Source organism: Podarcis raffonei, chromosome 5 (assembly GCF_027172205.1).
Source record: "Podarcis raffonei isolate rPodRaf1 chromosome 5, rPodRaf1.pri, whole genome shotgun sequence".
NCBI lineage: Eukaryota > Metazoa > Chordata > Lepidosauria > Squamata > Lacertidae > Podarcis > Podarcis raffonei.
This window is the reverse complement of record NC_070606.1, coordinates 85674628-85700587: the sequence shown is the minus strand read 5'-3', so window position 1 is coordinate 85700587 and position 25960 is coordinate 85674628. Positions and strand designations below refer to the sequence as shown.

Here is a 25960-nt window from a genome sequence, read left to right as displayed (position 1 = left end):
TGTACCCCATAGTAGGTAAAAAGGACCCCTGGACGGTTAAGTGATTAAGTCTAGTCAAAGGCAACCATAGGGTTGCGGTGCTCATCTCGCTTTCAGGCTGAGGGAGCTGGTGTTTGTCCGCAGACAGCTTTCCAGGTCATGTGACTAGCAGGACTCAACCACTTCTGGCTCAACAGAACACCATGATGGAAACCAGAGCGCACGGAAATGCTGTTTACCTTCCTGCGACAGCAGGATCTATTTATCTACTTGCACTGGTGTGCTTTCGAACTGCTAAGTTGGTAGGAGCTGGGACAGAGCAACGGGAGCTCACTCCGTCGCAGCGATTCAAACTGCCAACCTTCCAGTTGGCAAGCCCAAGAGGCTCAGAGGTTTAGACAACAGAGCCACCTGCATCCCCTCCCATGGTAGGACAATAAGCAATCACTGTATGTAAACAACTGATGACACCCATGTGAATGGGTCAGAAAATGGGGAGGATTCCTCCTGCTTTCATTGACCTCGTATTTTTCTCCTTGGGTCAATGGCTTGGGGCTATTAGAGAAAAAAAGACAGACACGGCTATTGTCTGAGGTCACAAATCTATGACTGGGGTAGAGATCCTGAGCGTTCCTGACTTCTATTTAAGGTTTTCCTTTCTATATTTTTCTGGCTTATGTCCCTGCTCTGCAGCATGGGATGTAGGATGCTGGCTTGAGCCATCTGTTCTTTCTCTTCCACATCCTCTGGGCATGCTGGCAGGTGAACTTCCTGCTGGCCATGTCCCAACCCAGCAAGACCTGCCATGACAGATGCAGAACTTCTGGTACTTTAGACAGCTGAACAAATGCCTTTGGGTGCCCTCTAGAGTACTAGACAAGAACAGCTGGTTCTGCCAAAGGGATGTGCAAGGAAGCCTATCTTCATTGTGTTGCACTGAGCCATCACTGACTCACTTTGATCCAAGGCTGCTGGCCAGAGTTCAGCTCTGGAACCTATTGAAATGCTGGTCCTCAACTGCGGAACATCATTGTCACTCTAAGTAATGATGAATTCACTCTCAGGGTGCCAACAGCACAGTAACCAAGGGCACCTAGCTGGAAGAGGTATGTAACTCATAAGTTTGCAGAAGTACAAAAAGTTGTTAAAAATCAAGACCCAAAATAGCGCAATAAATATTGGGCATGCTTAGTAGGCACAAAACACTACAACAGACATTTCACACGTGCACACATACTCCGGGGAAAGTGTTTTAGTGCTAATTTAAAAAAAAACCTGATTAAAACACACATATGCCCCTTTTCCAGTTAATGGCCGTTTAGAAATAAATGATGTCATTGCAAAGGGCTTTTCCTCCATCGTTTCATTCAAAGCATCATTGTGCTGTATTCAAGTGGTATTTCGGTAACATTTTGTATTGAATGCAACACACTTCTATTTATGCAGTATTTCATTTATTTGTTTTATGTAATAATTATGGTGTTTTAATTAAGATTGCTGGAAGAAATATCAACAACCTCAGATATGCAGATGACACAACCTTGATAGCAGAAAGTGAGGAGGAATTAAAGAACCTTTTAATGAGGGTGAAAGAGGAGAGCGCAAAATATGGTCTGAAGCTCAACATCAAAAAAATGAAGATCATGGCCACTGGGCCCATCACCGCCTGGCAAATAGAAAGGGAAGAAATGGAGGCAGTGAGAGATTTTACTTTCTTGGGCTCCATGATCACTGCAGATGGTGACAGCAGTCACGAAATTAAAAGACGCTTGCTTCTTGGGAGAAAAGCGATGACAAACCTAGACAGCATCTTAAAAAGCAGAGACATCACCTTGCCAACAAAGGTCCGTATAGTTAAAGCCATGGCTTTCCCAGTACTAATGTATGGAAGTGAGAGCTGGACCATAAAGAAGGCTGATCGCCGAAGAATTGATGCTTTTGAATTATGGTGCTGGAGGAGACTCTTGAGAGTCCCATGGACTGCAAGAAGATCAAATCTATCCATTCTGAAGGAAATCAGCCCTGAGTGCTCACTGGAAGGACAGATCCTGAAGCTGAGGCTCCAATACTTTGGCCACCTCATGAGAAGAGAAGACTCCCTGGAAAAGACCCTGATGTTGGGAAAGATGGAGGGCACAAGGAGAAGGGGACGACAGAGGACGAGATGGTTGGACAGTATTCTCGAAGCTACCAGCATGAGTTTGACCAAACTGCGGGAGGCAGTGGAAGACAGGAGTGCCTGGCGTGCTCTGGTCCAGGGGGTCACGAAGAGTCGGACACGACTAAACAACTAAACAACAATAACATTAGTGTTGAAGCAAAGGCCAGGTGTGGATATTTAAGACAGAGCAGAACCAATGTTAGAAGGGTGATGCAGGTGATGTTGAATACAGCAGCCGCCTCTATCCTGCTCCCCCTCCTCTGGTAGCACCTAGTAACGCAAAATGTGACATCACAGCATCCCATCCTCAGCAAGCTGCTGTCCAAGGACATGAGACTGCAGGGAACAGAGTACAACCCCAGAGCATGGTCATATCATGCTACGTGTTGAAGAAATGCTACGGGGAAAAGGAGAGGAGGATATATGTTCTTAAAACATCTAACCCGGCCTCAGATACAAGCATTAGTGGCTTCTATTGTCCCGAAAGCTGAATCAGCCATTTTCGCCCCTTCTGAATTCTTCAGTCCAAGTAAGCCCTGGCTACGAGTGAAGCTCATCAATGTTGCAGCCGTTTGCCTCAGTGCTTCAGACTCGCCCTGCAGGTGCTGGTGCCCTCTGCCTGCTAACCGAGCAAAAGGGGCTCGTTTATTTTATTCCCGCTTGTTGGCAAGTTCTCAGCAGATGGGTTGCATCCTCCCTTATCAATAATTTTGAAAAGCTTTTTCATTCACGCCGCGCAGCCTCCCTAAGCCAGCGGCTTTTAATAGCATTAAGTCTTAGAGCAAATCAATTTCTGTCTCAATTATGCGCCAGTCTTGCGCTCCCCTCCAAACCTTTTACTTCTCTCTCTTAGGAGAAGATCTCTCCATCACCCGGCACCGCGAGGCCTGCATATAAATACGATGTTGTCGTGCGTTGCCAGAGGACCTGGAAGCGAGCCATCACCCGACCGCTTTAATAGCAACCTTTGGAAGAAACCAGCAGTGTCACCCGTGTATTACAAGGCATTACTGGCCAGTCTTTAAATCAAAGCGATGATTCATTGTTTAGCTAAGAGGCAAAGGGGGCTACCTTCTTTGCATTGTTGTTTGACCTTATCCCTTTAACTCGGAGGCAAACGAAGTTGCAAAGACTGTGGCACCTTAACTAGTGCACAAAATAAATCAAAGGTGGTGCAGAAAGCTTTAATGGTCCCATCACACAAGGACAAATAGTGGGTTTTGGATATGAGTACAGTACACTTTGGTGGGAAGATGAAGGAGACAGGCATGGCTTAAGATGAAGGGTTTTGTTTCTTAATTAAACTTAATATGTAGAAACAAAGCTTGCAGGGCCTTTTAAAAAAAAGAAAATGAAATAAATCGTCCAGAAACATCAGTCAAAGACTAAGCTGATTGATTGCTAACTTCACAAATGTTTGGAAAGTCACAGCAAATGGTCTGTGACTGAAGAAAAGTTATCACCGTTCTGATTTGGTAACAGCCTGGGCTCTTGTACGAGGTAACACAATAGGCCCATATTTCACGAAACCTAGAGGGCAGCTACAGAGGTGAAGAACCTTCCTCTTGAGTAGCTCTGCTAACAAATGATGAGAGTAAAGTGTCCACTGAGCAACTGCAGAATGTGCTGTGCTGTGGTGAGCTTTCAAGTCGAACGGTTTTTAAAAGCGAGGTTCCGGCCCTCACCACCAAGGAAGCAAACCTGACAACGTTCTTAAGTTGTTACCTGCTGGGGACTCGGAAACAAGGCCACATAATGGCTTCTGTTACATGGAGAATACAGAGAAAGAGAATATGTGCTCTACAAAGCTGGCTTCAGTTTTTTGGGAGCCCTTGGACACCTTTGCCTAGGGAAGGTGCTGTTACTCTTTCTTGGGGCAAGTGGTGTAGAGATGGCCAATTTGGGGCAAGAGGTTCACTGACTTAAAGAGCTAGCAGGTCTCCTGAGCCATCATATTACAGCTTATGTAACACATTTATTTGTGCACAGCTTGGAGAAGTCAGGGGCAATATTTATTTATTTATTTATTGAATTTATATTCCCATCCTTCTGCTTGAAGGAGCCCAGGGTGGCATCAATAATGCCTTAATGCTCATCAATGATGTCTTAAGTGGGCCTTGCACCAGGGAGGAACCAAGATGGCGGCACTGATTCCAAGTAGTTGGGCTCTGGCAACTTCCCTACATGACTGAAAAGATTCCTGCATTGCAAGGTGTTGGACTCGATGACCCTTGTGGTCCCTTTCCAACCCTCCAATTATATGATGCTAAGACCTGATGTCATATATGATGTCAGATGTGGGTCAGGAAAAGGCAGGGTTTGGATGGAAGGGGCTTTGCAGGCACCACTGATCAGTTGATAGTCAGCACTTGGGAAAGTACTAAACTTGAGAAACATACAGGCAAACATTCATTCATTCATTCATTCACTGAATCTTTTCAGTCACTTTCTATTGCCCAGAGCAACCCAAAGCAACTTGCAACCAAACAAGCAGATAGACCAAGTGTCACCTGATGTCTTTGCGACATCAAGTGATTGAAAGGTGGCATCATACTTGGCCCACGGCTGTGTGTGGAGTTAAGGATCTGGCCTACCAGCCAGATCCAGTTTTCTACCCATTATAAAGGTTGGGCTACATAGATGTTCCGCTGAAGAATTGATGCTTTTGAATTATGGTGCTGGAGGAGACTCTTGAGAGTCCCATGGACTGCAAGAAGATCAAACCTATCCATTCTTAAGGAAATCAGCCCTGAGTGCTCACTGGAAGGACAGATCCTGAAGCTGAGACTCCAAGACCTTGGCCACCTCATAAGAAGAGAAGACCCTGGAAAAGACCCTGATGTTGGGAAAGATGGAGGGTACAAGGAGAAGGGGATGACAGAGGACGAGATGGCTGGATAGTGTTCCCGAAGCTACCAGCATGAGTTTAACCAAACTATAGGAGGCAGTGGAAGACAGGAGTGCCTGGCATGCTCTGGTCCATGGGGTGACGAAGAGTCAGACACGACTGAACGACTAAACAACAACACATAGATGTTCAAGGGGAGGGAAGGCAGTGATGTTTCCTTCTGCCAGCAGTCCATTACCCCACCTTCAGGAATAAGTTAGGAGGAGGATTAAAAATAAAAATAAAGTCCTGGTGCATATACCTCCCTTTGGACTCAGAATGCTAATTACAAACTCAATGCAAACAGAAATGCCAGAAACTGTCTTATAACATTTGTCCATCTAGCTCAATACTGTCTACTCTGACTGGAAGTGGCTCTCTTGGATCTCAGAGGTCTTTCACATCCCTTGCTACCTGTTCCTTTTCACTAGAGATCCTGCCAAAGCTGCATTCAGGACCTTCTGCATGCAAAACACGTGCTCTTCTATCACGGACCTGTAATCATATATGTCTATCTCTGTATTGTTGCAGGCATCCGTCTGTCTCGGGAGACAAGTGGAAGATTGTGCCTTTGGGGGTGCAGTCAGATTGTCGGAAGGTCACGCCACCTGCTGTGGCTGTAGAGACTGATATGGGACACGTTTGGTTGCATGTCTATATATAATCTATCTATTACTGTGAATTATCTTCTATAAAAAAATGGATGTAAACTTGTTTTGCCTGGCACCAATGGAGCACAGCACGACCAGTTTATTATACCCTTTTCTCGGTAGGTGTTGCTGTGGAGGGGTACAGAGCTTTTGCTAGCAGGGCACAGTGCTGGTGCCTTTTAGCTGCAAAACCCATTATGAATATATCAGGTGCATTGGTTTGGGCCTGCAAGAACTCATGCTCTTACTACAGGATGGGGCAGTAAGTGATATAGCCTTAATCTTTCCCTTGATCTACCGGTACTTATTTCTCAGAGGCATAATGGCTTTGTTGAATATTCTGTAATGATAGAAGCAAGTTCTGGCAGAGATGTTTTTGCACACAGCAGCAACCAAACACACCAAGCCTATTCACAACACCAATTCGGTGGGCATTGTGCCTCAGTTGCAAGCAATGTTTACCCTGGAGGATCCAGCTGTTCTCCATTGTTTATGTATGGCAAATGCTTAATTGTTGTTTTTTGTATAGGAAAGGCCATAGCTAAACTTGTCCATCAAGAGAATGCATCAACAGAATAAGCATAACAAATTATTGCAGAAGACAAGTGTTATTGTTACATTCTGTCTACATCAAACGATAAATTCAGACAAAGATCTTCCATGGAAGAGATTGATTTGCACAATCATCACACTGTTGGATCCATGTGGAACTGGATTATGAAACTGATCTATCCGCTAAAGAGTTTCTTGTATCCAAGATTCCTTCCCACAACCCATTTCCATTCAGATCCCAGCATACTGTGATTTCAAAGCCAATGCGCCAAGGGAATATCTGCTGTTCAATTGACCCCTCCCCCCTCTATTGCCATAGAAGTAGATTTGGATAACCTGTGGATGTGGGGATTAGCAAAATGTAGGAGACAACTGTTGCAGCCAACATGTGGTAATAATTTCAAATAGCTAGACCATCATACAATAATTGAATCATCATAACCTTATGAATCAACCCTTGCTATTTTTTATTTATGTAAAAAAGGAAGAAATATACTCTACAGCTGTTGTCAAGTGTTTTATGCATGCATAAGCAATAGCACATACACATCAAAATTAACTTGCTCATAGTCTTCCCAGCAGCTTGCAGCCTGCTTATTAAACTTGAGAGGAGCACAAAAATGAAGATTTGGGGTTCCACGGGTGAGCTCTTGGAGGGGAATGCCCCCCAAAATCATGAAAAATATTATGTATAATCATGGTGCTTGCATGCAAACAATCATTCTGCATAAATCACGCTGCACGCACAGATCTGCATCTGCACACAGATCTGGTATGCACACACGGATGAGTTTGGTAAGATTTAGAGAGATACTTTCTCATTAGTATACAAACCTTGCTCACAGCTGGGCCTGATCCAGCCAGGGAGGCACTGGCAGGTTCCATTGATGTGATTGCAGACAGCTCCATTCTTGCAGTTGCACACCTGATGACAGTCCAGCCCAAAAAAGCCATCTGGACAAGCTGAAGATGGAAAATGATGAGGGTGATACTCATTTGTGTATACATCTATCTATCTGGCAAGCAATATTCGCCTTCCCCGAAACAGAGCTTTTAGGAAGTAACAGGGGAATGCACACATTTACGTTTTAGTTAAGAGCTGATCCAAGAGTCTGTCTCTTGCACCGGAGGCAAAGCGGTGCTTGGACTGTAAAACTGGCCTCCCTCAGCATGAAAATGTATAAATAACATATTTGATGCTAGCCAGAAAATTATGCTGCTGAAAGAATAGCACGGAACGTCTAGTCAGATACTGATTCAGTCATGGCCCACCATGCTGAACACAATACACTAGTCAGACATTTCACTTGATGGGTCACAAATGAGATCAGCACTCCAACCCAATCCACAATGTTTCAAAGGAAGTCCAGGTGATAGTGTGTTGTGACCATGCCAGTGAATTACTCATCAATTAAGCATGTTAAGCTCTAGGGTTTCCAACAGATCATCCATAAAGAAAACAAGTAAAACTCCAGCAGAGGGCACAATAGTATAGGTACAACATTTCACATGTGGTGGATGCGTGAACATATAAAGCTCTTCTGGGAGAGGGTATTTACAGAAATAAGCTATAATACATGTGAAATGTGTCAGTTTGCATTTCTTAGTACAGAAAGTATTGATCTGATGTGTAGAGATCTTTCCTATTTAATTAATTCAAGAGGGTTCTGGAAGCTTCTCTGTATGAAAGAAGCAAGCAGAAGGTTCGTGATGTTTGGGTTATACCTTCAGAGAAGCTGAGTACAGCTGGCTTAAACTGGTTCTGTTATCTCTTCTGTCAAGGTCATGCTGACTATAAAAGTAAGGCCAGAAGGAGCCTGGGTTTCACTTTATCTCTTTTCCTTCTGGTGTGATGGTCTGTACATAGTATGCTTAGTGTTAAGGTTTAGACTTACTATAAGTTATTGTAGGTTTAAGTTAAGTCTGCTGCAACTGGATTTCTTATGGACAGTGCCAATCCTGAATGTATTGGATTTGTGACCATTATGCTCATTTGCCTTCAGTAACAGTAAAGCTCTGCTGGATGAAATATTAACTGCCTCTGGTCTATTTTTTGGGAATCATATGCTGGAATCTGCTCTGGATCAATACTGAGTAGAATCCATGACATGTGAAATGTACCCCAGGTTTGGGATTGTTAGCTATTTTTAAAGAAGGGAAATCTGACCTTTGCTATGAAGAACTAATTACTTTTCTTTTAGTAGCAGCACACCTACGAATGGCACAGAATTGAAAAGTATTGGAATATCTTCCTCAGAGCCTCCTTCTTTGGAGGTTTTTAAGCAGAGGTTTAGATGGGCCATCTGTCATGGATGCTTTGGGGGTACCTTCCAATTCTACAGTTCTGTGATCCTATGATCTGTGTATCTCTCATTGGAAACAGAATATATGGTCTATTGCTGTATCAGAAAAATTAACCGAGAGATTACATGTACTGAATAATACAAATGGTGTAGATGATTTTGTTGAAATACGGCATCCTTTTATAAAATCCTTTACTGATTGCCCTCAAGAATGGCAACTACTGAAATCACACACTGGACTTTGGCAGACTTAACTAAATTGATCCGTCCTGGAGTGGGGAGAGTTGAATGTTTGCTTTTGTATCTTTTTCTTTAATTGTTGTATATTGTAAATCAATAAAACCATATTAAATAAATAATAAAGAAAACAAGTAAGCATGGTCTGCTCCTGTGTCTTTAACTGCAACTTAATATCCACAAATCAACAGGTGATTTTTTAATTGCATGGAGAGAACCTGCAAACATTGACACATCAAAGCTCCTGTTTATGGCATAGCTGCGGTGGCTGGTTGAAATCATGGCAACCTTAACAGGCTCCCATATGGTAAATCTTCTTACTTGCTCCAAACATGAGGGGGAGGGGGAGTTAGGCTCTCTTTTTCTATTCACCCCATGTGTTGTGGGAGATCACAGTTAAGTACTTGGGAGAAAGGCAGGATATACCGCATTTTTCGCTCCATAGGACGCACCTGACCATAGGACGCACCTTGTTTTAGAGGGGGAGAACAAGAAAAAAAAATTCTCCCCCTCTCTGCTCAGCGCCCCTTCAGCGAAGTGGCAGGAGAAATGGAGCCCCTTACATTTCTCCTACCGCTTGGCTGAAGGGGCGCTGTGCACTCTCCCTCTCTGCTGAAGCCAGGAGAGTCTTGCTCTCCTGGCTTCAGCGAAAGGAACCTGAAGCCTTCGGAGTGCAGCGCGAGTTCCTGCTGCGCTCCAAAGGCTTCAGGGATAGCCACCTCTCCCCTCCAAGGCCATGGAGAGGCAACGGGATGCTCCTTGACTGCCGCTGCCATTTGGGACAAACGCCGGCTCACCCTCCTTCTTGAGCTTGGCAGGCGGCAGCCCTGGCAGGAAAAATGGGGACATTCTGGGATCAGATCAGGAGCCGGGATGGCTTTTGTAATTCTGGGAATGTTCCTGGAAAATTGAGACACTTGGAATGGAATGGGAATGGCGAGCTTGCAGATGGTGCCTCCAGGAATGTTAGCAGGAAGACCAGTGAGCATGTTCCCCAACCCCTAGTAGTGTTTACCTATCCTATTCTGGCACTAGTGATGAATGGAAGTGAGAGCTGGACCATAAAGAAGGCTGATCGCTGAAGAATTGATGCTTTTGAATTATGGTGCTGGAGGAGACTTGAGAGTCCCATGGACTGCAAGAAGATCAAACCTATCAATTCTTAAGGAAATTAGCCCTGAGTGCTCACTGGAAGGACAGATCGTGAAGCTGAGGCTCCAATACTTTGGCCACCTCATGAGAAGAGAAGACTCCCTGGAAAATACCCTGATGTTGGGAAAGATGGAGGGCACAAGGAGAAGGGGACGACAGAGGACGAGATGATTGGACAGTGTCTTCGAAGCTACTAACATGAGTCTGACCAAACTGCGGGAGGCAGTGGAAGACAGGAGTGCCTGGCGTGCTCTGGTCCATGGGGTCACAAAGAGTCAGACACAACTAAACAACAACAACAACATGGCTAAGTGGGGATTTGAACCAGGCCTTCCAAGTCCTAGTCTGACACTCTAAGCCAGTGGTTCTCGACCTGTGGGTCCCAGATGTTGTTGGACTACAACTCCCATCATCCCTGAGCTCTGGCCTTGCTAACTAGGGGTGATGGGAGTTGTAGTCCAACAACATCTGGGGACCCACAGGTTGAGAAAGGCTGCTCTAAGCATTACACCACAAACAGGCGGTGGCACCCTATGGCTTCTCCTTCATTTTGTTCCCCAAAAAGGAATATGACTGCTGAAACAGGAGGGTGCCAACCGTTCGATCCCTTCTGAAATTGCTCCCCGCATCTGTAAATCCCAAAGTAGGTAAGCTCATCTTTGCATGTGATATGAAACAAATTTCTTCCTCATTCCTACCAGCAACTTATTTTTCTCCTCCGTCTTTTAAAACTCTGGCCATAAGGAACAGGCAGGCTAGCTCACTGCTTTTTCGTTTTTTTTACTTCAGCTGAATAAAGTTTATTGTGATACTGCTGGTGTTAAGATTTATTTATTTTGTATCCTAGGGGAAACAAAGAGCTGCCTGAGTATTTTTCGTCAAAGGTGCAAATTGGCCTCGTTTCCACTAGAGGGCACCACAGGTACACACACAAAAATTACAATTTGCTCAGATACTAAAACACAGGCATTTGATTTCTCCTTATGTACTTGCCTTACAAAGTAACATCACAAGAACAATAGATTTAGTGTGGGAGTTAGAACTCTCTAAAATGCTTTGCACATACTCTATCCTGCTTCCACATCTATCTGCAAAGAATTCGTGTTTAAATCTGCACTTATGGAGTGTGTTTTCTTGCAAAGCATGCTGTCAGCGCTGCCCAAGGTCCCAGCTCACACAAGACCAACGCTGCTTCTTCCTCAAGTAAAAAGGTCTTTATTGAAGTTCAGTTTCATTTGCAGGCGCGCAGCGCGCAACGCTACGTCTATGCCTCAGACCGTAGAAGTCCCATCTGAATCTCCTCCCCCCTGACACCAGCTTAAGATTCTAGCCTTACTCCACCTCTTCCTCTGTTCCTTCTTTCTCTGGGTCCTCCTGCTAGTCGGAGTTTCAGCCCTCCTAGATTCTTCTGACGCTGAGTCCCCCGACTCTTCTCCCCCCCTCCTTCGGGCTTTAGGACCTGGCTCCCAATCCGGGTTTTCTGCTGTCCCGCGCTCCTCCACATTTGAACTTGGCGCGCGCGCGCAGCCTCCCACTTTCCTTCTGACCGTTACACTTGTGTCACTGCTCCCTCTTTCGGGGAGGCTAGCTGGACCTGGCCTTCCCTCCGTTTCCCCACTCCCCGATGGGGGCGTGGTTACCCCTGACTCATCTTCTCTCCCCGCTGGAGGAGAAGCTGGTCCTGACTCATGTGACTCTTCCCCCCCACTGTGCTCTGGTGGGGGAACTGGTCCTGATCCTCCGCTACTCCCTTGGGAGTCCCCTCTGGTTCCTTGTTTATGGAGCGTCCCCCCTGGGACTCCCCTCGCCCTTACCATAGGCGCCCCCTCCTGGGAATCTTCTGATTCGCTGGAGAAGCTCATGGAATCTCTCGGGCCACTGTCATATTCCCCTACGCTCCCCTCTGATTCCTCTCCTCCGCTCTCTATTTGCTCTCTCCCTTGCTCTTCTGCTCCCGAGTCTCTGACACATGCAATTCCATGTGTGTTATATCCTAAAATACACATTTTGACATGATTTTGGTACTTCTTTTTAAAGCCAAGAATTGCACTGCAATGTTATATCAACGCCTGGTTCTGCATATTAGTCTGCGGAACTACAGATAGGGTCAATTTTGTATCAGAATTTGCAAAGAATTACAGTACTTCCCCAAGCGTCCCCACTGAGGACCTATTATGCGTATTCTGCGGAGTCCCACTGAGTTGCAGAACATTCTGCCAGGGGTCCTAAGAGTTCACAGTCTGTTCACATAAGATGCCAGGTAGGGAAGCTCCAAATAATTTCATCTCTGCATTTTTAAAAATATTTTTTTTTTGCTACGATGCACAATACTCAGACCCCTACTGAGGATCATAACTTTGCTCTCCAGCAGATTTTGCCCTTCTCCAAATGCTGTAGCACCAGTTCTTGGCAGCTTTAGTATATTAAAGAGGGGAAAAAAACACGTATTCAAATATGTACATTGAGGCAATGTTTTTTTAAAAACAAGAACAACTGTGGATCAATGCAGAAATCAGACGCCGGGTGAAACATGCAGAAAAAGCAACAACAGACCATTAATAGATGTGTCCATTCCCAACGCCATTTGCTAGACCTCACTACAACCCTGTATGAACTGTGATGCAGGACATAACCATGTGGCTTTACATCTGGGCTGGAAAACCTAAGGGCTCTCCAGCTCTCTATTACCGTGTTCTTTTGACTCTTTGTGAGTCGAGGACCCGCCACCCGCTTGAGATAAATAAGACACAAGGACGCATGTATTTAAGGTTAATGGGCTAAAGAAGGCCACAACTTTATTGGTTACAGCATGTGAGTGGTATTGGGTTAGGCACTGGATCAAACAATCTATACATGACTCCACCCCGCGCAGCAGGGAGTCATCCAAAGGTTAACAACCAGTGGGAGGAGCTTGTTGATGAAAATACAACTGAAAGCTTCCTCTGATGTCACCGGGGGTCGTGCCATGGCCCTAGCCACCAGCAGGGCATCGGACAGGATCCAAAACCGCCAGATTCCTTTAACGGAATACCCAAACGAGGAGAGGGTAGGTGATGGCCATAACCCCCCCTCTAACACACGACACATATTCCAATGCCTAACCGCCAACACCCAAAAGTTGTGACGAATTGCTACGAGGTAGGCGAAAAACCATGAGACTGGTGCTAATTTGCCCAATGCGTAAAAATTCCTACCAGGCCCCCTGGGCAACCAACCAAAGTCCATAGCAAGGTCAGAAGCATAGGTAAAGGTAAAGGGACCCCTGACCATTAGGTCCAGTCGTGACCGACTCTGGGGTTGCGGTGCTCATCTTGCTTTACTGGCCGAAGGAGCCGCCGTACAGCTTCCGGGTCATGTGGCCAGCATGACTAAGCTGCTTCTGGCGAACTAGAGCAGTGCACAGAAACACCATTTACCTTCCTGCTGGAGCAGTACCCATTTATCTACTTGCACTGTGATGTGCTTTCGAACTGCTAGGTTGGCAGGAGCAGGGACCGAGCAATAGGAGCTCACCCTGTTGTGGGATTCGAACCGCCGACCTTCTGATCGACAAGCCCTAGGCTCTGTGGTTTAACCCACAGTGCCACCTGCGTCCCTAGGTCAGAAGCACAGGTATGACCTAAAGGGAGGGTGGGTGATCCGTCGTCTTCTGGGTGCACAATGAGGGCACAGAGCTGCCGCGGCCGCTTGTATGAGGCTAAACCCCGCCCCCAAGCCAGCCCTATTGGCTGTCCCATGGGCGCGGTGCGGCAGCTAGGTAAGCTGACACAGGGGGCCGAAGACTCCCCTGTGCCGACACGGGAACCGGCTCCTGCTCACAACTCCTCTCCTCTGTTCAGAGGAGAGGCTTCCCCACACTCTTCCTGGGCCATGCCTCTCATCAGCACCACTTCCCACCCAGCTGGGGTGTTTTTGCCTGGCTGGAATGTGTCCTTGAATTCTGATCATGAATCCTGGGTGGAAGGTGCAGAGGGGTGTGCAATTCTGTGTAGAAATTAGCCTACTGTACTGCTGTTCCGCCCTCTTTTGACTCTGGCCCTTTTCACCCCTGGCATATGGCCTCCAGAAGCGAATATAAAACAAAGAATCAGAGAGTTGGAAGGGACCACAGGGGTCATCTAGTCCAACCCCCTGCTATGCAGGACTCTTTTGCCCAACGTGGTGTTTGAACCCACGCCCCTGAGATTAAGAGTCTCGTGCTCCACCGACAGAGCTATCCCAGCTGTCAACGGAGCCCTTGGGCTGAAAACAGCCCCCCCAACCCTGTTGTGCATTGCAAGGGAAGACAGGTAATTGTGGCAAGCTGTCTTTCAGAGAAGCTTGCCTGCCACTGCCAATCTTTTCATTGACTGCTGCTGAGCTTCTTGGGAATGAGTGTGGAAGCTACTGTTAAAGGGTAACTCTGTAAAGGTTAGGTAAAGTTAAAGGGACCCCTGACCATTAGGTCTGGTCGTGACCAACTCTGGGGTTGCGGCGCTTATCTTGCTTTATTGGCCAAGGGAGCCGGCGTATAGCTTCCGAGTCATGTGGCCAGCATGACTAAGCCACTTCTGGTGAACCAGAGCAGCGCACGGAAACGCCGTTTACCTTCCCGCCGGAGCGGTACCTATTTATCTACTTGCACTTTGACGTGCTTTTGAACTGCTAGGTGGGCAGGAGCAGGGACCGAGCAACGGGAGCTCACCCCATCGCGGGGATTCGAACCCCCGACCTTCTGATTGGCAAGCCCTAGGCTCTGTGGTTTAACCCACAGTGCCAAAGAGGCTCAAGCTGCAATCCTGTGTACAATGAATTGGGGGTAAAGGCCCTTGAACTCAGTGGGGCTTTCTTACGATAAAATAGATGCATGGGGTTGCTAAATTAGACTCTTTACTGTGTTGCCCATGGAATTGTCTGTTCCTTTTCTGCAGGATCTCCTCTGCCCACTCCTATTTTATCTGCTGTGGAGGACAGCGCTAATATAAACTGCTGGTAAATCTCCACTTAACCAGGGTGTGAAGCTAGTTAAACAATCCTGGTAAAAGGGGCGATAAAGGTGCTGCTAACTTAGGTTTTGCTGCCATGGTAAAAACTGGAGGGAAGGAGGAGCTCTGCACGCAATCCCGGGATGTGATCCTGACCTCTTAACCACCATTAAGAGAATGGGCCTGTTTTGTCTTACCAAGTACATCACTGAGCTGGTAAATTATCCTAGGCTGCTGAGCTAATCAATAACATCTTTACAACAGACTGAAAATCTGCAGAAAACGTCGCTGTTGAGAAACGCATTGATAGAAAGAAAGAAAGAAAGAAAGAAAGAAAGAAAGGAAGGAAGGAAGGAAGGAAGGAAGAAAGGAGACAGCGGGGAGGACAGAGAAGGGAGCGAGAAATACCTTTTTCACAAAAGGTTCCCATCCAGCCAGCTGTACAAGTACAGGCTCCGCTCATGTGGTCACAGATCGCTCCATTTTTGCATTGGCAGCTATGTTTACAACTTAGGCCAAAGGTTCCCTTGGGGCATCCTGTGTACAGAGAACAAGAGACAAGCATTCTGGCAAAAATCAGGCACAGATATCAATCTTGGCTTTTCTTTGATCAGTTTAAATGGCTACCTGTGCATGGAGGAGGGGGGGGGGGAATAATAATTTGCTTTTACAGAAATTGATTTTCAAATAAGCATGGAGAATAACTGTGCATCTTTGTGGCTACTGCAATTCAGAGAGAGCCCAGGCAAAATACCGTATTGGCCTGAATATAAGCCGCACTTTCCCCCCAAATTCCGACCGTGAAAAGTTAAAGTGCGGCTTATATTCTCAACCTTACAAAAATTGGCTTCTACGATGTTGCTGCTGAAACAGACATATGGTAAAAGGGAACAAAAAAAAATGTTTTATTGCCAATTTGCAGGCTTGAGTGCCTGCGGAATTGTAGCAATTGAATAGTGGTTTGCGATTTTAGTGATTGTACGGTAACTTTTGTGGGCTTGCAAGATCAAAGGCTTAAATTGGCTCAGAGTTACAATTCTACCAACTGCAGCCTGTAACCCAATTTAAGGGAGCGGCTTATATTCAGGTATTGTCTCCCTCCTCTTGAATTTTAAAGGTGCGGCTTATTTGCAGGTACGGCTTGTATTCGGGCCAATACGGTAGAAGATGCACTATTGGGTGGGTATCTCCGCCTCCTGAGAGGCTTCCCTAAGAAAGACAGAAAGGTTTTTCCATTCCTAAATGTAAGGATAGAGATTGTTTATTACTTTACATATCACATCATGTCAGTGTAGCATCTTAACCATTTACAAGTATAAAATCAGCTATAAAATATTCATGCATAATTGCAAAACACTAAAACAGTTGAGTAAGGAGATTCCAAGAACGGGTGCAGTTCACCCTTTTGTTGCATCGGGAGGAGGTTGCTGCACGCTTCTGCAACATGGCCCAGGCAGAGTTTGAAAAAGCTGCAGAAGAAGTCAAGAAGCTGAAGACCCAACCAACAGATCAAGAAATGCTGGATATCTACAGCCATTACAAGCAGGCCACAGTTGGAGATGTAAATACAGACCATCCTGGGATGCTTGATTTCAAAGGCAAGGCCAAGTGGGATGCCTGGAATTCCTTGAAAGGAATGTCCAAAGAAGATGCAATGGAAGCATATATTTAAAAAGTGGAAGAGCTGAAGGAAAAATATGGAATGCAATAAACCCCTTCCCTGCACACCTTAAAATGGAATCATGCCTTACTCTACTAACTTAAACTGTGTTACACAGTATGGCAGTGCCAAGACTTGATGCCACTTTCTATAATTAATAGCTGTGTAAATTTACTTCTAATGGTTTGTATAATAAACACTATCAATTTCAAAAAATAAAAATAAATAAGGAGGTTCCAAGTAGAAGGGAATACTTGTCTAAACAGGAGTGTCTTCAAGAGACGGTGGAATGCCAATACTGATGGAGCCCCTTGCATTTCAGCACGGAGGGCCTTCCACAACATTGCCGTCAACAGTGAAAAAGCCCACCTCTGTGTTACCAGAAGCCAATAATCATCAGGCTGTGGCGGAACTAACCAGGTTCCAGTTGCTGATCTTAATGCCCATACTAGGCAATAAAGGGGCCAGCCTTCCCTAACCTAGTTCCCGCCAGATGTTTTGGACTACAACTTCCACCATCGCTGACCATTAGCCATGTGGGCTGGGGCTGATGGGATATGGAGTCCAACACCCTTTGAATAGTACCCAGATAGGGAAGGTTAATGAGGGCTATGCCAAGTTCCTATCCTGAAATACAGCCTAGAAATAAAAAGAACAGAAATGGATAAATGCAGGCATTAACTGCCCAAGAATACACTGGGGAACCGAGGATGCAAATAATAAAGCATTTTGATCATCCAGACATGAAGTCTAATGGTCAGGCTAGCTATTCCTTCCAAACAACTATGAAAACAGACTCCTTCTTGGAGTACACATTTTAAGCAAATGCTTATACAGAGGTTGAAATCTGAGTCCTCCCAAGTGGACTTCTCCACATCCTAAAAAATAAATAAATTACCAGCTGGACCCTTTCCTATAAGCACACAACGGGGAAAACAGTTCCCACTCCTTTATTCTGAGAATTCCCCTCTTCGGCATGCTTAACATCTTACTCTGCTCACAACGCTTCCCAGTGTATCCTGCTTCGCAGAAGCAGACGCCAGTAACCGGGTTGCAGCTCCCATCACTGTTTCTGCAGTCACAGGAGTTTCCGCAGAGCTGTCCCCAGGAGCCAGAACCGCAAGCTGAAAAATAATACAGAATGTTACATGGCTGCCTGCAACAACAGCAAAGGATTCCTGGGTTTGGGAGTCTATAAAGCAGCGATTGGGAACCTTTCTCTCTGAAGCATTCCCTTGTGAGGGGCTATATGGCTGGGACTGGTGAAGCTAGTGGCTTCCTTCCTTCCTTCCTTCCTTCCTTCCTTCCCTCCCTCCCTCCCTCCCTCCCTCCCTCCCTCCTTTTGCTCCCTCACTTTCTGCTACCCCACTTATCTTTCTGCCATCTTTCTCTCTCCCCCCCTCTCTCTGCCATCTCCCCCTCTCTCCCAACCACCCTGCTCCTTCCAACCCAAACCCCCAGTAGGCTGCTGGAGAAGGGACATATCTCTCCTGCCAGATGTCAGATCCCTTTCAGGGGGCTTCTGCAATTGGCCCTCAAGCTGCAGGTTGCTGTGAAGTTAAGACCCATGTCAGAAACATCAAGGCAGAAGGCAGTTGTAGCCGGGTTCCTATGTATCCAAAATTGCCTCACTAAGGAGCAAGCCCCAAAGAACACAGAAGAAGTGACGAGTGAATGAACATGCACAAGTCTGCACTGGGTGCGTTGCCAGCATTCTTTGTTATAAGGTGATTAAAGGAAGAACATCTGTTAAAATCACTGTTGCGGCCCTCTCTGAGAAAGAGAGGAGAAAGGGTCCATTGTGTGGGAGTAAGTCAGTAGGCCCTGCAAATATTCAGACTGTGCTTAGTTCCAAATGCACCCACTATTAAAATCCATTCTATTTTCCCCCCTCATGTAGTTGTGTTGCAACACCAGGGCTTTTTTTCAGCCAGAACTCAGTTCCAGCACCTCTCAGGTGGCACCACTGCCATTCTAAGAGAGTGAGGGAGGTGTTTGTGGCACCCCTTTTTCTAGAAAAATAGCACTGAGCATCACACACAGAACACTGTGACTAAAATAAAAAGGTTGGAGGCTTTAGCTGAGATTCCCGCATTGCAGGGGGCTAGATTAGATGACCTTTGGTGTTCCATCCAATGTTACAATTTTATGATTCTACGAGGGTTTTCCTCCATGAACTGGCCTCTAGAAGGATATCTGTGATGGCCACATTTCCTTCTGTCCACTGCAGCTGCCAGTGAAAGGGCTTTTTGCCTTGAGTTGTTCTTTCGCAACCGTTTTCTGTACGCCAAGGTATTATAAGAATGGAATAATAAGTCAATGGTACATTTACTCCCCAGCAGTCTGTTTCCCACAGCGGCCTTCTCTCATTCTTACTCCCCAGTAACTGATGTCCAATGGCACACTGCCTTTGAACCTGGAACAGGTGTATAGCCATTACAGCTCATGGCCCTTGATAAAGGGTAAAGGGACCCCTGACCATTAGGTCCCGTCGTGGCCGACTCTGGGGTTGCGGCGCTCATCTCGCTTTATTGGCCGAGGGAGCCGGCATACAGCTTACGGGTCATGTGGCCAGCATGACTAAGCCGCTTCTGGCGAACCAGAGCAGCACATGGAAACGCCATTTACCTTCGCGCCGGAGTGGTACCTATTTATCTACTTGCACTTTGACGTGCTTTCGAACTGTTAGGTTGGCAGGAGCAGGGACTGAGCAACGGGAGCTCACCCCGTCGCGGGGATTCGAACTGCCGTCCTTCTGATCGGCAAGTCCTAGGCTCTGTGGTTTAACCCTTGATATAATTGGTCTAATCCCCTTGTGATGGCTTTTTATGCTTATGACCAATGAGCATTTCAATGGTGACCTTCCAAAGCAGAAAAAGTGTGCAGTAGTTGGACTTGGACCAGGAGATGTAGTTCCCATTTGCTGCTGGCGGCCTGGTGGCACTTTTCGTTTGTAGGCAATAGTCTTATAAATGTGTCCTTCAAGTTCAACAGTGACAAATGGGTGCTTGAGAGCATGATGCATATGCTCAACAGAGAGCTCCGATTGGCTACGGCGCCCTGTTGAGTGAGCACTCGGATTTGCTGCTCCTTAATGTGTGAAAGAGCACTTAGTCATGAAGCTCACTGGTTAAGCAGCCTTGGGCAAGTCGCTGTATCCTGAGCCAGCTTGTATCTCAGGGTTGTTAAGATAAATGTGATAAATGAACAGGCCATGAAAAGGCACCACAAGATGACATGGAAATAAAGGGGAAGCACAGCATGAGGCAGCAATGCAGGTAAGTTTTGACATCTATAATGTTCCCCCTCCATACATCCTGCTGCCTTTCATTTGCAATCCAGAGGCAACAAATTTCACTCGATATTTAAATTCACAAACCCAGGGACCGTCTTTCTATTGCAAGAAAACGGGATTCACTCAACGTGTTGTGACAAGCGTCTTCCCCCCTGCCCCACATCCTCACATTGGGAATTAGCTCTGAACTAAGCTGCATTGAAAATTGGGGTGGGGACACAGCACCAGCTGTCAGTCTGAATGCTGTGCCTTGTGCTTGGAGGAACTGGCGAACAGTGATGGAATAAAGTTCTCCGATCAAACCTCTCCGCTTCACCAGCCATCGCCCTCTACATTTTAGACTTACATGATTAAGGATTATAGCCAGCCAGGCTACATGAACCCATAAATACACAATTACAGAGGCAGGAAGATTAGCTGGGAATATATTAGATATATACATGTAGCAGGGAAGTTTAATTGCCTAAGAAGCTGCCGAGCTCGTTCTTTAGGATTTTGATTACGTTGGCAGCAGCAGGAAGGAGCAGGTGCTGATAATGGAGGCTTTGACTTACGCTGCTTGCAGTCACGGCCGATCCAACCTGGGGGGCATGTGCATTCCCCAGTGATGGGGTTACACTGAGCATCAGTATGACAGCTGCATTGCAGCAAGCATTCTTTCCCATGGTAACCAGCGGGGCAAGCTGAAAAGAGATAAGCGTGCAGCACTTGTCACTTAGATCTATCAGCTCAGACAAAGGCATCTGTTCCATGTGAAAGAGAGCAACTGTGGTCATGATCCACTCATTACAGATCACTGGGCAGAGAGGTCCTGAAAAGTCATTTAGCTCAGGGCAGAATCACCTGCCTATTGCTGCGCATCTTTACGCTGCGCTGCAGCTAAAGGTACCCTAACAGGCAGCTGCGAGTCAGCGTTGGCTTTCTAAACTTTTGAGCATTCGTTTCAAACTTAAGCTCTTAAGCTCTGTGTTTTATATTGTAAACTGCCCTGTGATCCTCTGATGAAAGGCAGCATAGAAATTTAATAAATAAAATAAAACAGGGCTGGGCTGAACTGAGCCGGCCGTAGATCTGCTGGATCTTGAGCTGGTCTTGCTGCAGTAAGGTGATGGCATTGGGCCCAGTCCAGATCCAATTACTGCGCCAGCCCAGCGTGGGTGCAATAATAATAATAATAATAATAATAATAATAATTTATACCTCGCCCATCTGGCTGGGTTCCCCCAGCCACTCTGGGCGGCTTCCAACAAAATATTAAAATACAATAGTCTATTAAACATTAAAAGCTTCCCTAAACAGGGCTGCCTTCAGATGTCTTCTAAAAGTCTGGTAGTTGTTTTTCTCTTTGACATCTGGTGGGAGGGCATTCCACAAGGATTGCACCAGAACATCTAGCCCCACACTCCACTGCAAAGCCTGACAAATTTCCATGGGCAGCCTTGGTTTTATTTTATTTTAAAAACACAGAAGTTTGTGCTCCGTTGCCCTGTCCCTCCACCAAGCACAGAGGATCGCAGACTTACAAGCATTGCAGTATTTCCCAGTGTATCCTGATGGGCATTCACACGTCCCAGTTACTGGGTGACACAGCCCTCCATTCTCACAGGGTTCGCAGACAGAGTGGCAGTTCACACCCCAGGAACCCTCAGGGCAATCTAAAAAGACAAAGTGTAAGGAATCAGTAAGGATTTTTTAAAAATACTGTGATAGGCCTAGAGTATCTTTGATACAGAGTCTTACAAGAAACAGTGTTAAGAACAAAATGAATGGTGCATGTATAAGAGAAGTCCCCATTTTCCAAGTGATGTGATTTCTACAGTTCCTTAATTTATTTCTATACCACTATAACATAACACATCAAGGTGGTGCATGCTGCTAAAACAAAACATAGTTTCAAAATTTTTTAATTTTTAAGCAACCAATTAAACATTCACTTTGCCTGCCTTTTCTATGGAGGTGATTTACTAACTCTCTCTCTCTCTCTCTCTCTCTCTCTCTCTCTCTCTGTGTGTGTGTGCGTGTGTGTGTGTGTGTACGCACACATACACACACGTTTATTGGGAAGAAAGTCCCATGGAGTTAGATTACTCGTTAGTCTTATTATATTAATGAATCACTTTTGACACAAGTCTTGGGGTGGTTTACAAACAAGCAATGAAGTAAAAATAGATTTTTAAAAGAAATGATACACAGAACAACTAAAAATAGCTTTTAAAAGCTATACAAATAAACACCCATGGCAGAGACTTAACATATACACCCAGCTGGAAAAACTTACTGAAACAAAAATGCATTTGGAAAGATGGCTGCTGTATCTCAGCAGATATACTGTTCACACGGAGTATGCAATATCTACGATTGCAGCCTTAAGTTTCCAAGGGGAACCCACACCCCAAATCTAAATCCATGTAGATGAATAGAATTTCAAATCTCTTTAGGGGTTAAATTTTGGAAGACGGACAAACATTCCTCTTAACTCTGAGTTTAGTGGAGCAGTTTTAGCCTCTGGACATCTGGTCTTTAGATTACGTGATAGTTTGCAATTCACTCTAAACATCCGAGCTAAAAAGTGTTAAAAACAAGCAAAGAGACAAAGACTGTGGCTATAGTAACAAGGCCATTGGAGGTATTAGAAAGCATCCACAGTCGCAACTGAAACAAGCAAAACATGCAGCTTTCAATGTAAGTGCTATTGACTTATGACACAGATAGATGAACATTTATGACAAGACTGCGTATGGTATATAAAAATAAACCTGTGCAAAAACGTAATTCCAGCATCTTAAAAACATAGTTTTATACTATTTTTACTATTTCGGGGGGGGGGGGGCGGGGCGGGATTCTGCTTAAGGGTTCTGGTTCCCATCCAGGGCTGTATCTAGGAACCATGAGTGTCCTGGCCCAGTTCTGCTCTTATTCCACCCCGCATCTGAATTTCGTCCCATCCCTTTCAAGGAGCCAGCAGCAGTGACCACTTCCATTCCTGGGTGGGGCCTTGTTGTTTCTGACATCAGTCTCTTTCTCCTCTTGTATATGGCCCTGTTTCGAGCTTGGCATCCCTTGACGCATAGGTAAAGGTAAAGGGACCCCTGACCATTAGCCGGTGTACAGCTTCCGGGTCACGTGGCCAGCATGACTAAGCCGCTTCTGGCAAACCAGAGCAGTGCACGGAAACGGCGTTTACCTTTCCGCCAGAGCGGTACCTATTTATCTACTTGCACTTTGACGTGATTTCGAACTGCTAGGTTGGCAGGAGCAGGGACTGAGCAATGGGAGCTCACCCCGTCGCGGGGATTCAAACCGCCAACCTTCTGATCGGCAAGCCCTAGGCTCTGTGGTTTAACCCACAGCGCCACCCGCGTCCCTACCTTGATGCATAGCTAGCACCAAAGACAAGCATATCATCTGTCCAACAGCCATGCTGATCCTGTGGACTCTATGGGGTTTAAGACAAATGCATGGAGGATAAAGCTATAATTGGCTATTACTGGTACTAGCCAGAATAACTATGTACTAGTATTTCAGTGTCAGAGGCAATATGCCTCTGAATACCAGTTCCTTGGAACCACAAGGGTTATGGCATATCCATGACCTGCTTGCACGTCCAGTTCTCAGCATCTGGTTGGCCATTTGTTGCGTGACCAGGGTGCTGGAGCAGATAGGGCTTTGGCCACAATAAGGGTTCTTCAGTTGTTTTGCTTCCATTCTGCAATGAGACTTTTATATCAGTTTGCTTTTGATCCCATGTTTTCCTTTAATCTATTTCTCCCCACTACTTTGCAAATCACTTGAGATGCAGTCTCCGGGAGAGACACACACCACTCAACTGCACAGTAGCAATTGTGCCCGTCTTCCACTTTGCCACTTGACAGCAGAAGGGCGAGTCCAGCTGAAGGGGGAAAGCGTTTCTCACTCACCGCAGAACTGAATACAAAGATGAGTCGCTCATCTAGCAGGGTGTGTGAGATATAAGAGAATGGCCTATCAAAGCACGAAGAATCTTGGACTCGCTGAGGCTACTTTGATTGCATAGAACTGCAGCGTTGGATTTTGCTGGCTAAAAATTGGAAAACATAAGAAGTGCCAACAGTGGAGGAATGGCAGATGAAGACGATGGACTTTTGGGAGCTAGCCGACCTGACCGGAAGAGTCCGCGACCAGAAGGAGGAGGAGTACCAGGAGGAATGGATGAAATTTAAAGACTATTTAGCTAAATATGCTAAGATAACTTAAATAGAAATACTTGCAAGTACCAGATTGGCTTAGGACTTAAATATGCGATGTTACGGAATAATATATCTGAAGTTAAAATGAAAAGAAAGAAAGATGTTAATTGACTAAGTAAATTTTATGAGAAATTAGTTTTGGAAAACTGTTACAATGATAGACATAGAAACTCAGCCAGGGGGATTCGAGGAAGTCATCTAACAACGTTAACAAAAGTGGAACTATTATAGTTTGGATTTATGTTTTTTTGTTTATTTTTTATGTTATAAATTTGGAAAATCAATAAAAAAATTGGGGGAAAATAGAACTGCAGCGTTGGAAGGGACCACTAGGGTCATCTAGTCCAAACCCCTGCAATGAAGGAATCTTTTGCCCAATGTGGGGCTCGAACCCGTGACCCTGAGATGAAGACTCTGTGAGCTTGTGGTTTCCCCACACCTGATTAAAAAGAAAAGTCAGAAGCAAAAGTTCCCCACTCAGTTCTCTCTCTCTCTCTCTTCAAAAACATGCCTCCAAGTACATACGGTTTAGGCAATTTTCTCCATAGAAGCCCGCAGGGCAAGGGTGTCTGCATCCCCCAGTTTCGTGGTCACACAAGGATGCACCAGGACAGCTGCACCTCTGTTGACAGGAAGCTCCGTAAAATCCAGGTAAGCACTCTGGAAGAAAAAGCATGCAAGACTGAACGGCCCTCACCATCATTTCATGACGGCAACATTCAGTAACTCCTTGCAAGTGTGGATGGATCATAAGCAGGACTTTCATTACCTTAACCAAAAAAATCCCAAAACATTTCTGTTATGTACTGAGTTGAATAGGATCCAAAATGCAGCAGTCTGATTGGTCCTAGAACAATAGAATCCAGAATGCAGCAGTCTGATTGGTCCGCAGGAGCGACCCAATCCAGCTCCAGGTGGAAGTGAATTCGCAACCTGATTGGCCTACAGGAGAATCCCAGAATTAGCTAATCACGTGGGGCCCATTGTGTAATTTCTAATCCCCCACAGGAAGCACCATAAAAACAACTGCTGTCGTTGGATGAGGAACTGCATGTGTTAGGGAGGCTTGAGGTATTAGATCTTTGCAGATTCCTGTATGAAGCGAATCTGGATGAATGCATGGATCAGAACTTAATTATCCACAGGCTCTTGCACTTGCCAAAATTATGATACCATCCTCAGCTCAGAAGAAATATCAACATCCATTTAAAATGCGTATTTTGAACAAACATTTATTGAGAAACACACATTTTAAGAAGGAGAATGTTATCAAATACCATGTTTTCATAGGGTGACATCCCATCTAAGTCATATTCAGAGCAGACCCATTGAAAACAATGGACTAATGTAAGCCCATTGATTTTAATGGACCTACATCCGTGTATGAAACAGGAAGCTGCCTTATACTGAATTAGACCATTGGTTCATCTAGCTCTGTTTGCCAGGGAGACCCTGGGGTTTCAGGCAGGGAACATTCCCATCCCTTCCTTGAGATGCTGGGGTCTAAACCTCTGACATTGTGCATAATGGGATTTTAAAAACACACACAAAAACCACAGGTTATTGCAGAAAATGGGTGAGTCAAACTCATGAGTATGTATGAATGTATGTATGTATGTATGTATGTATGTATGTATGTATGTGAAAGTGACATGGACCAGAAATGGACTGTGAAAACAGAGGTTACAGACGTGGTTCTGTTTTATGATCCAACTGCTAGGGCTACACAGCTTTTAAAAAAGTTAAAATTCTGCCATTCAGCGAATGGATTCAGTCCCATCCCTGATAATTCTCCTGCCCCTGCTAACCAAACTGCTAATTAACAGGATTCTTTCTATTTTTTAAGGACTGCTGGTGTGCAACTGCAAACGAGAGAAATTTTGCCTTATTTAAC

General features: G+C 45.5%; 2 protein-coding genes across 13 annotated transcripts in view; one reads left to right on the top strand and one right to left on the bottom strand.

Annotated features, from left to right (window-relative positions):
- Positions 1-25960, bottom strand: part of LOC128414741 (multiple epidermal growth factor-like domains protein 6) — a 211322-nt gene that overhangs the window by 27655 nt on the left and 157707 nt on the right. For all 12 annotated transcript variants that reach the window (XR_008330721.1, XM_053390456.1, XM_053390461.1 and 9 more), the window contains 6 exons: positions 24592-24726; positions 21364-21495; positions 20395-20523; positions 17538-17669; positions 15294-15422; positions 7064-7192 (listed from right to left, as the gene is read on the bottom strand). Coding sequence is in view for 11 of the 12 variants with exons in the window: in XM_053390456.1 (XP_053246431.1) it covers positions 7064-7192; positions 15294-15422; positions 17538-17669; positions 20395-20523; positions 21364-21495; positions 24592-24726 (786 nt within the window). In the remaining variant the exon portion in view is untranslated. The remainder of the gene's footprint in view (positions 1-7063; positions 7193-15293; positions 15423-17537; positions 17670-20394; positions 20524-21363; positions 21496-24591; positions 24727-25960) is intronic.
- Positions 16280-16751, top strand: LOC128414744 (acyl-CoA-binding protein-like). The gene has a single exon (XM_053390470.1). The coding sequence runs from the start codon at positions 16330-16332 to the stop codon at positions 16555-16557; it is 228 nt and encodes a 75-aa protein (XP_053246445.1). The 5' UTR covers positions 16280-16329; the 3' UTR covers positions 16558-16751.

Coding starts and splice junctions, on each gene's coding strand:
- LOC128414744 (XM_053390470.1), top strand. CDS start 16,330: ATGGCCCAGGCAGAGTTTGAAAAAGCTGCAGAAGAAGTCAAGAAGCTG.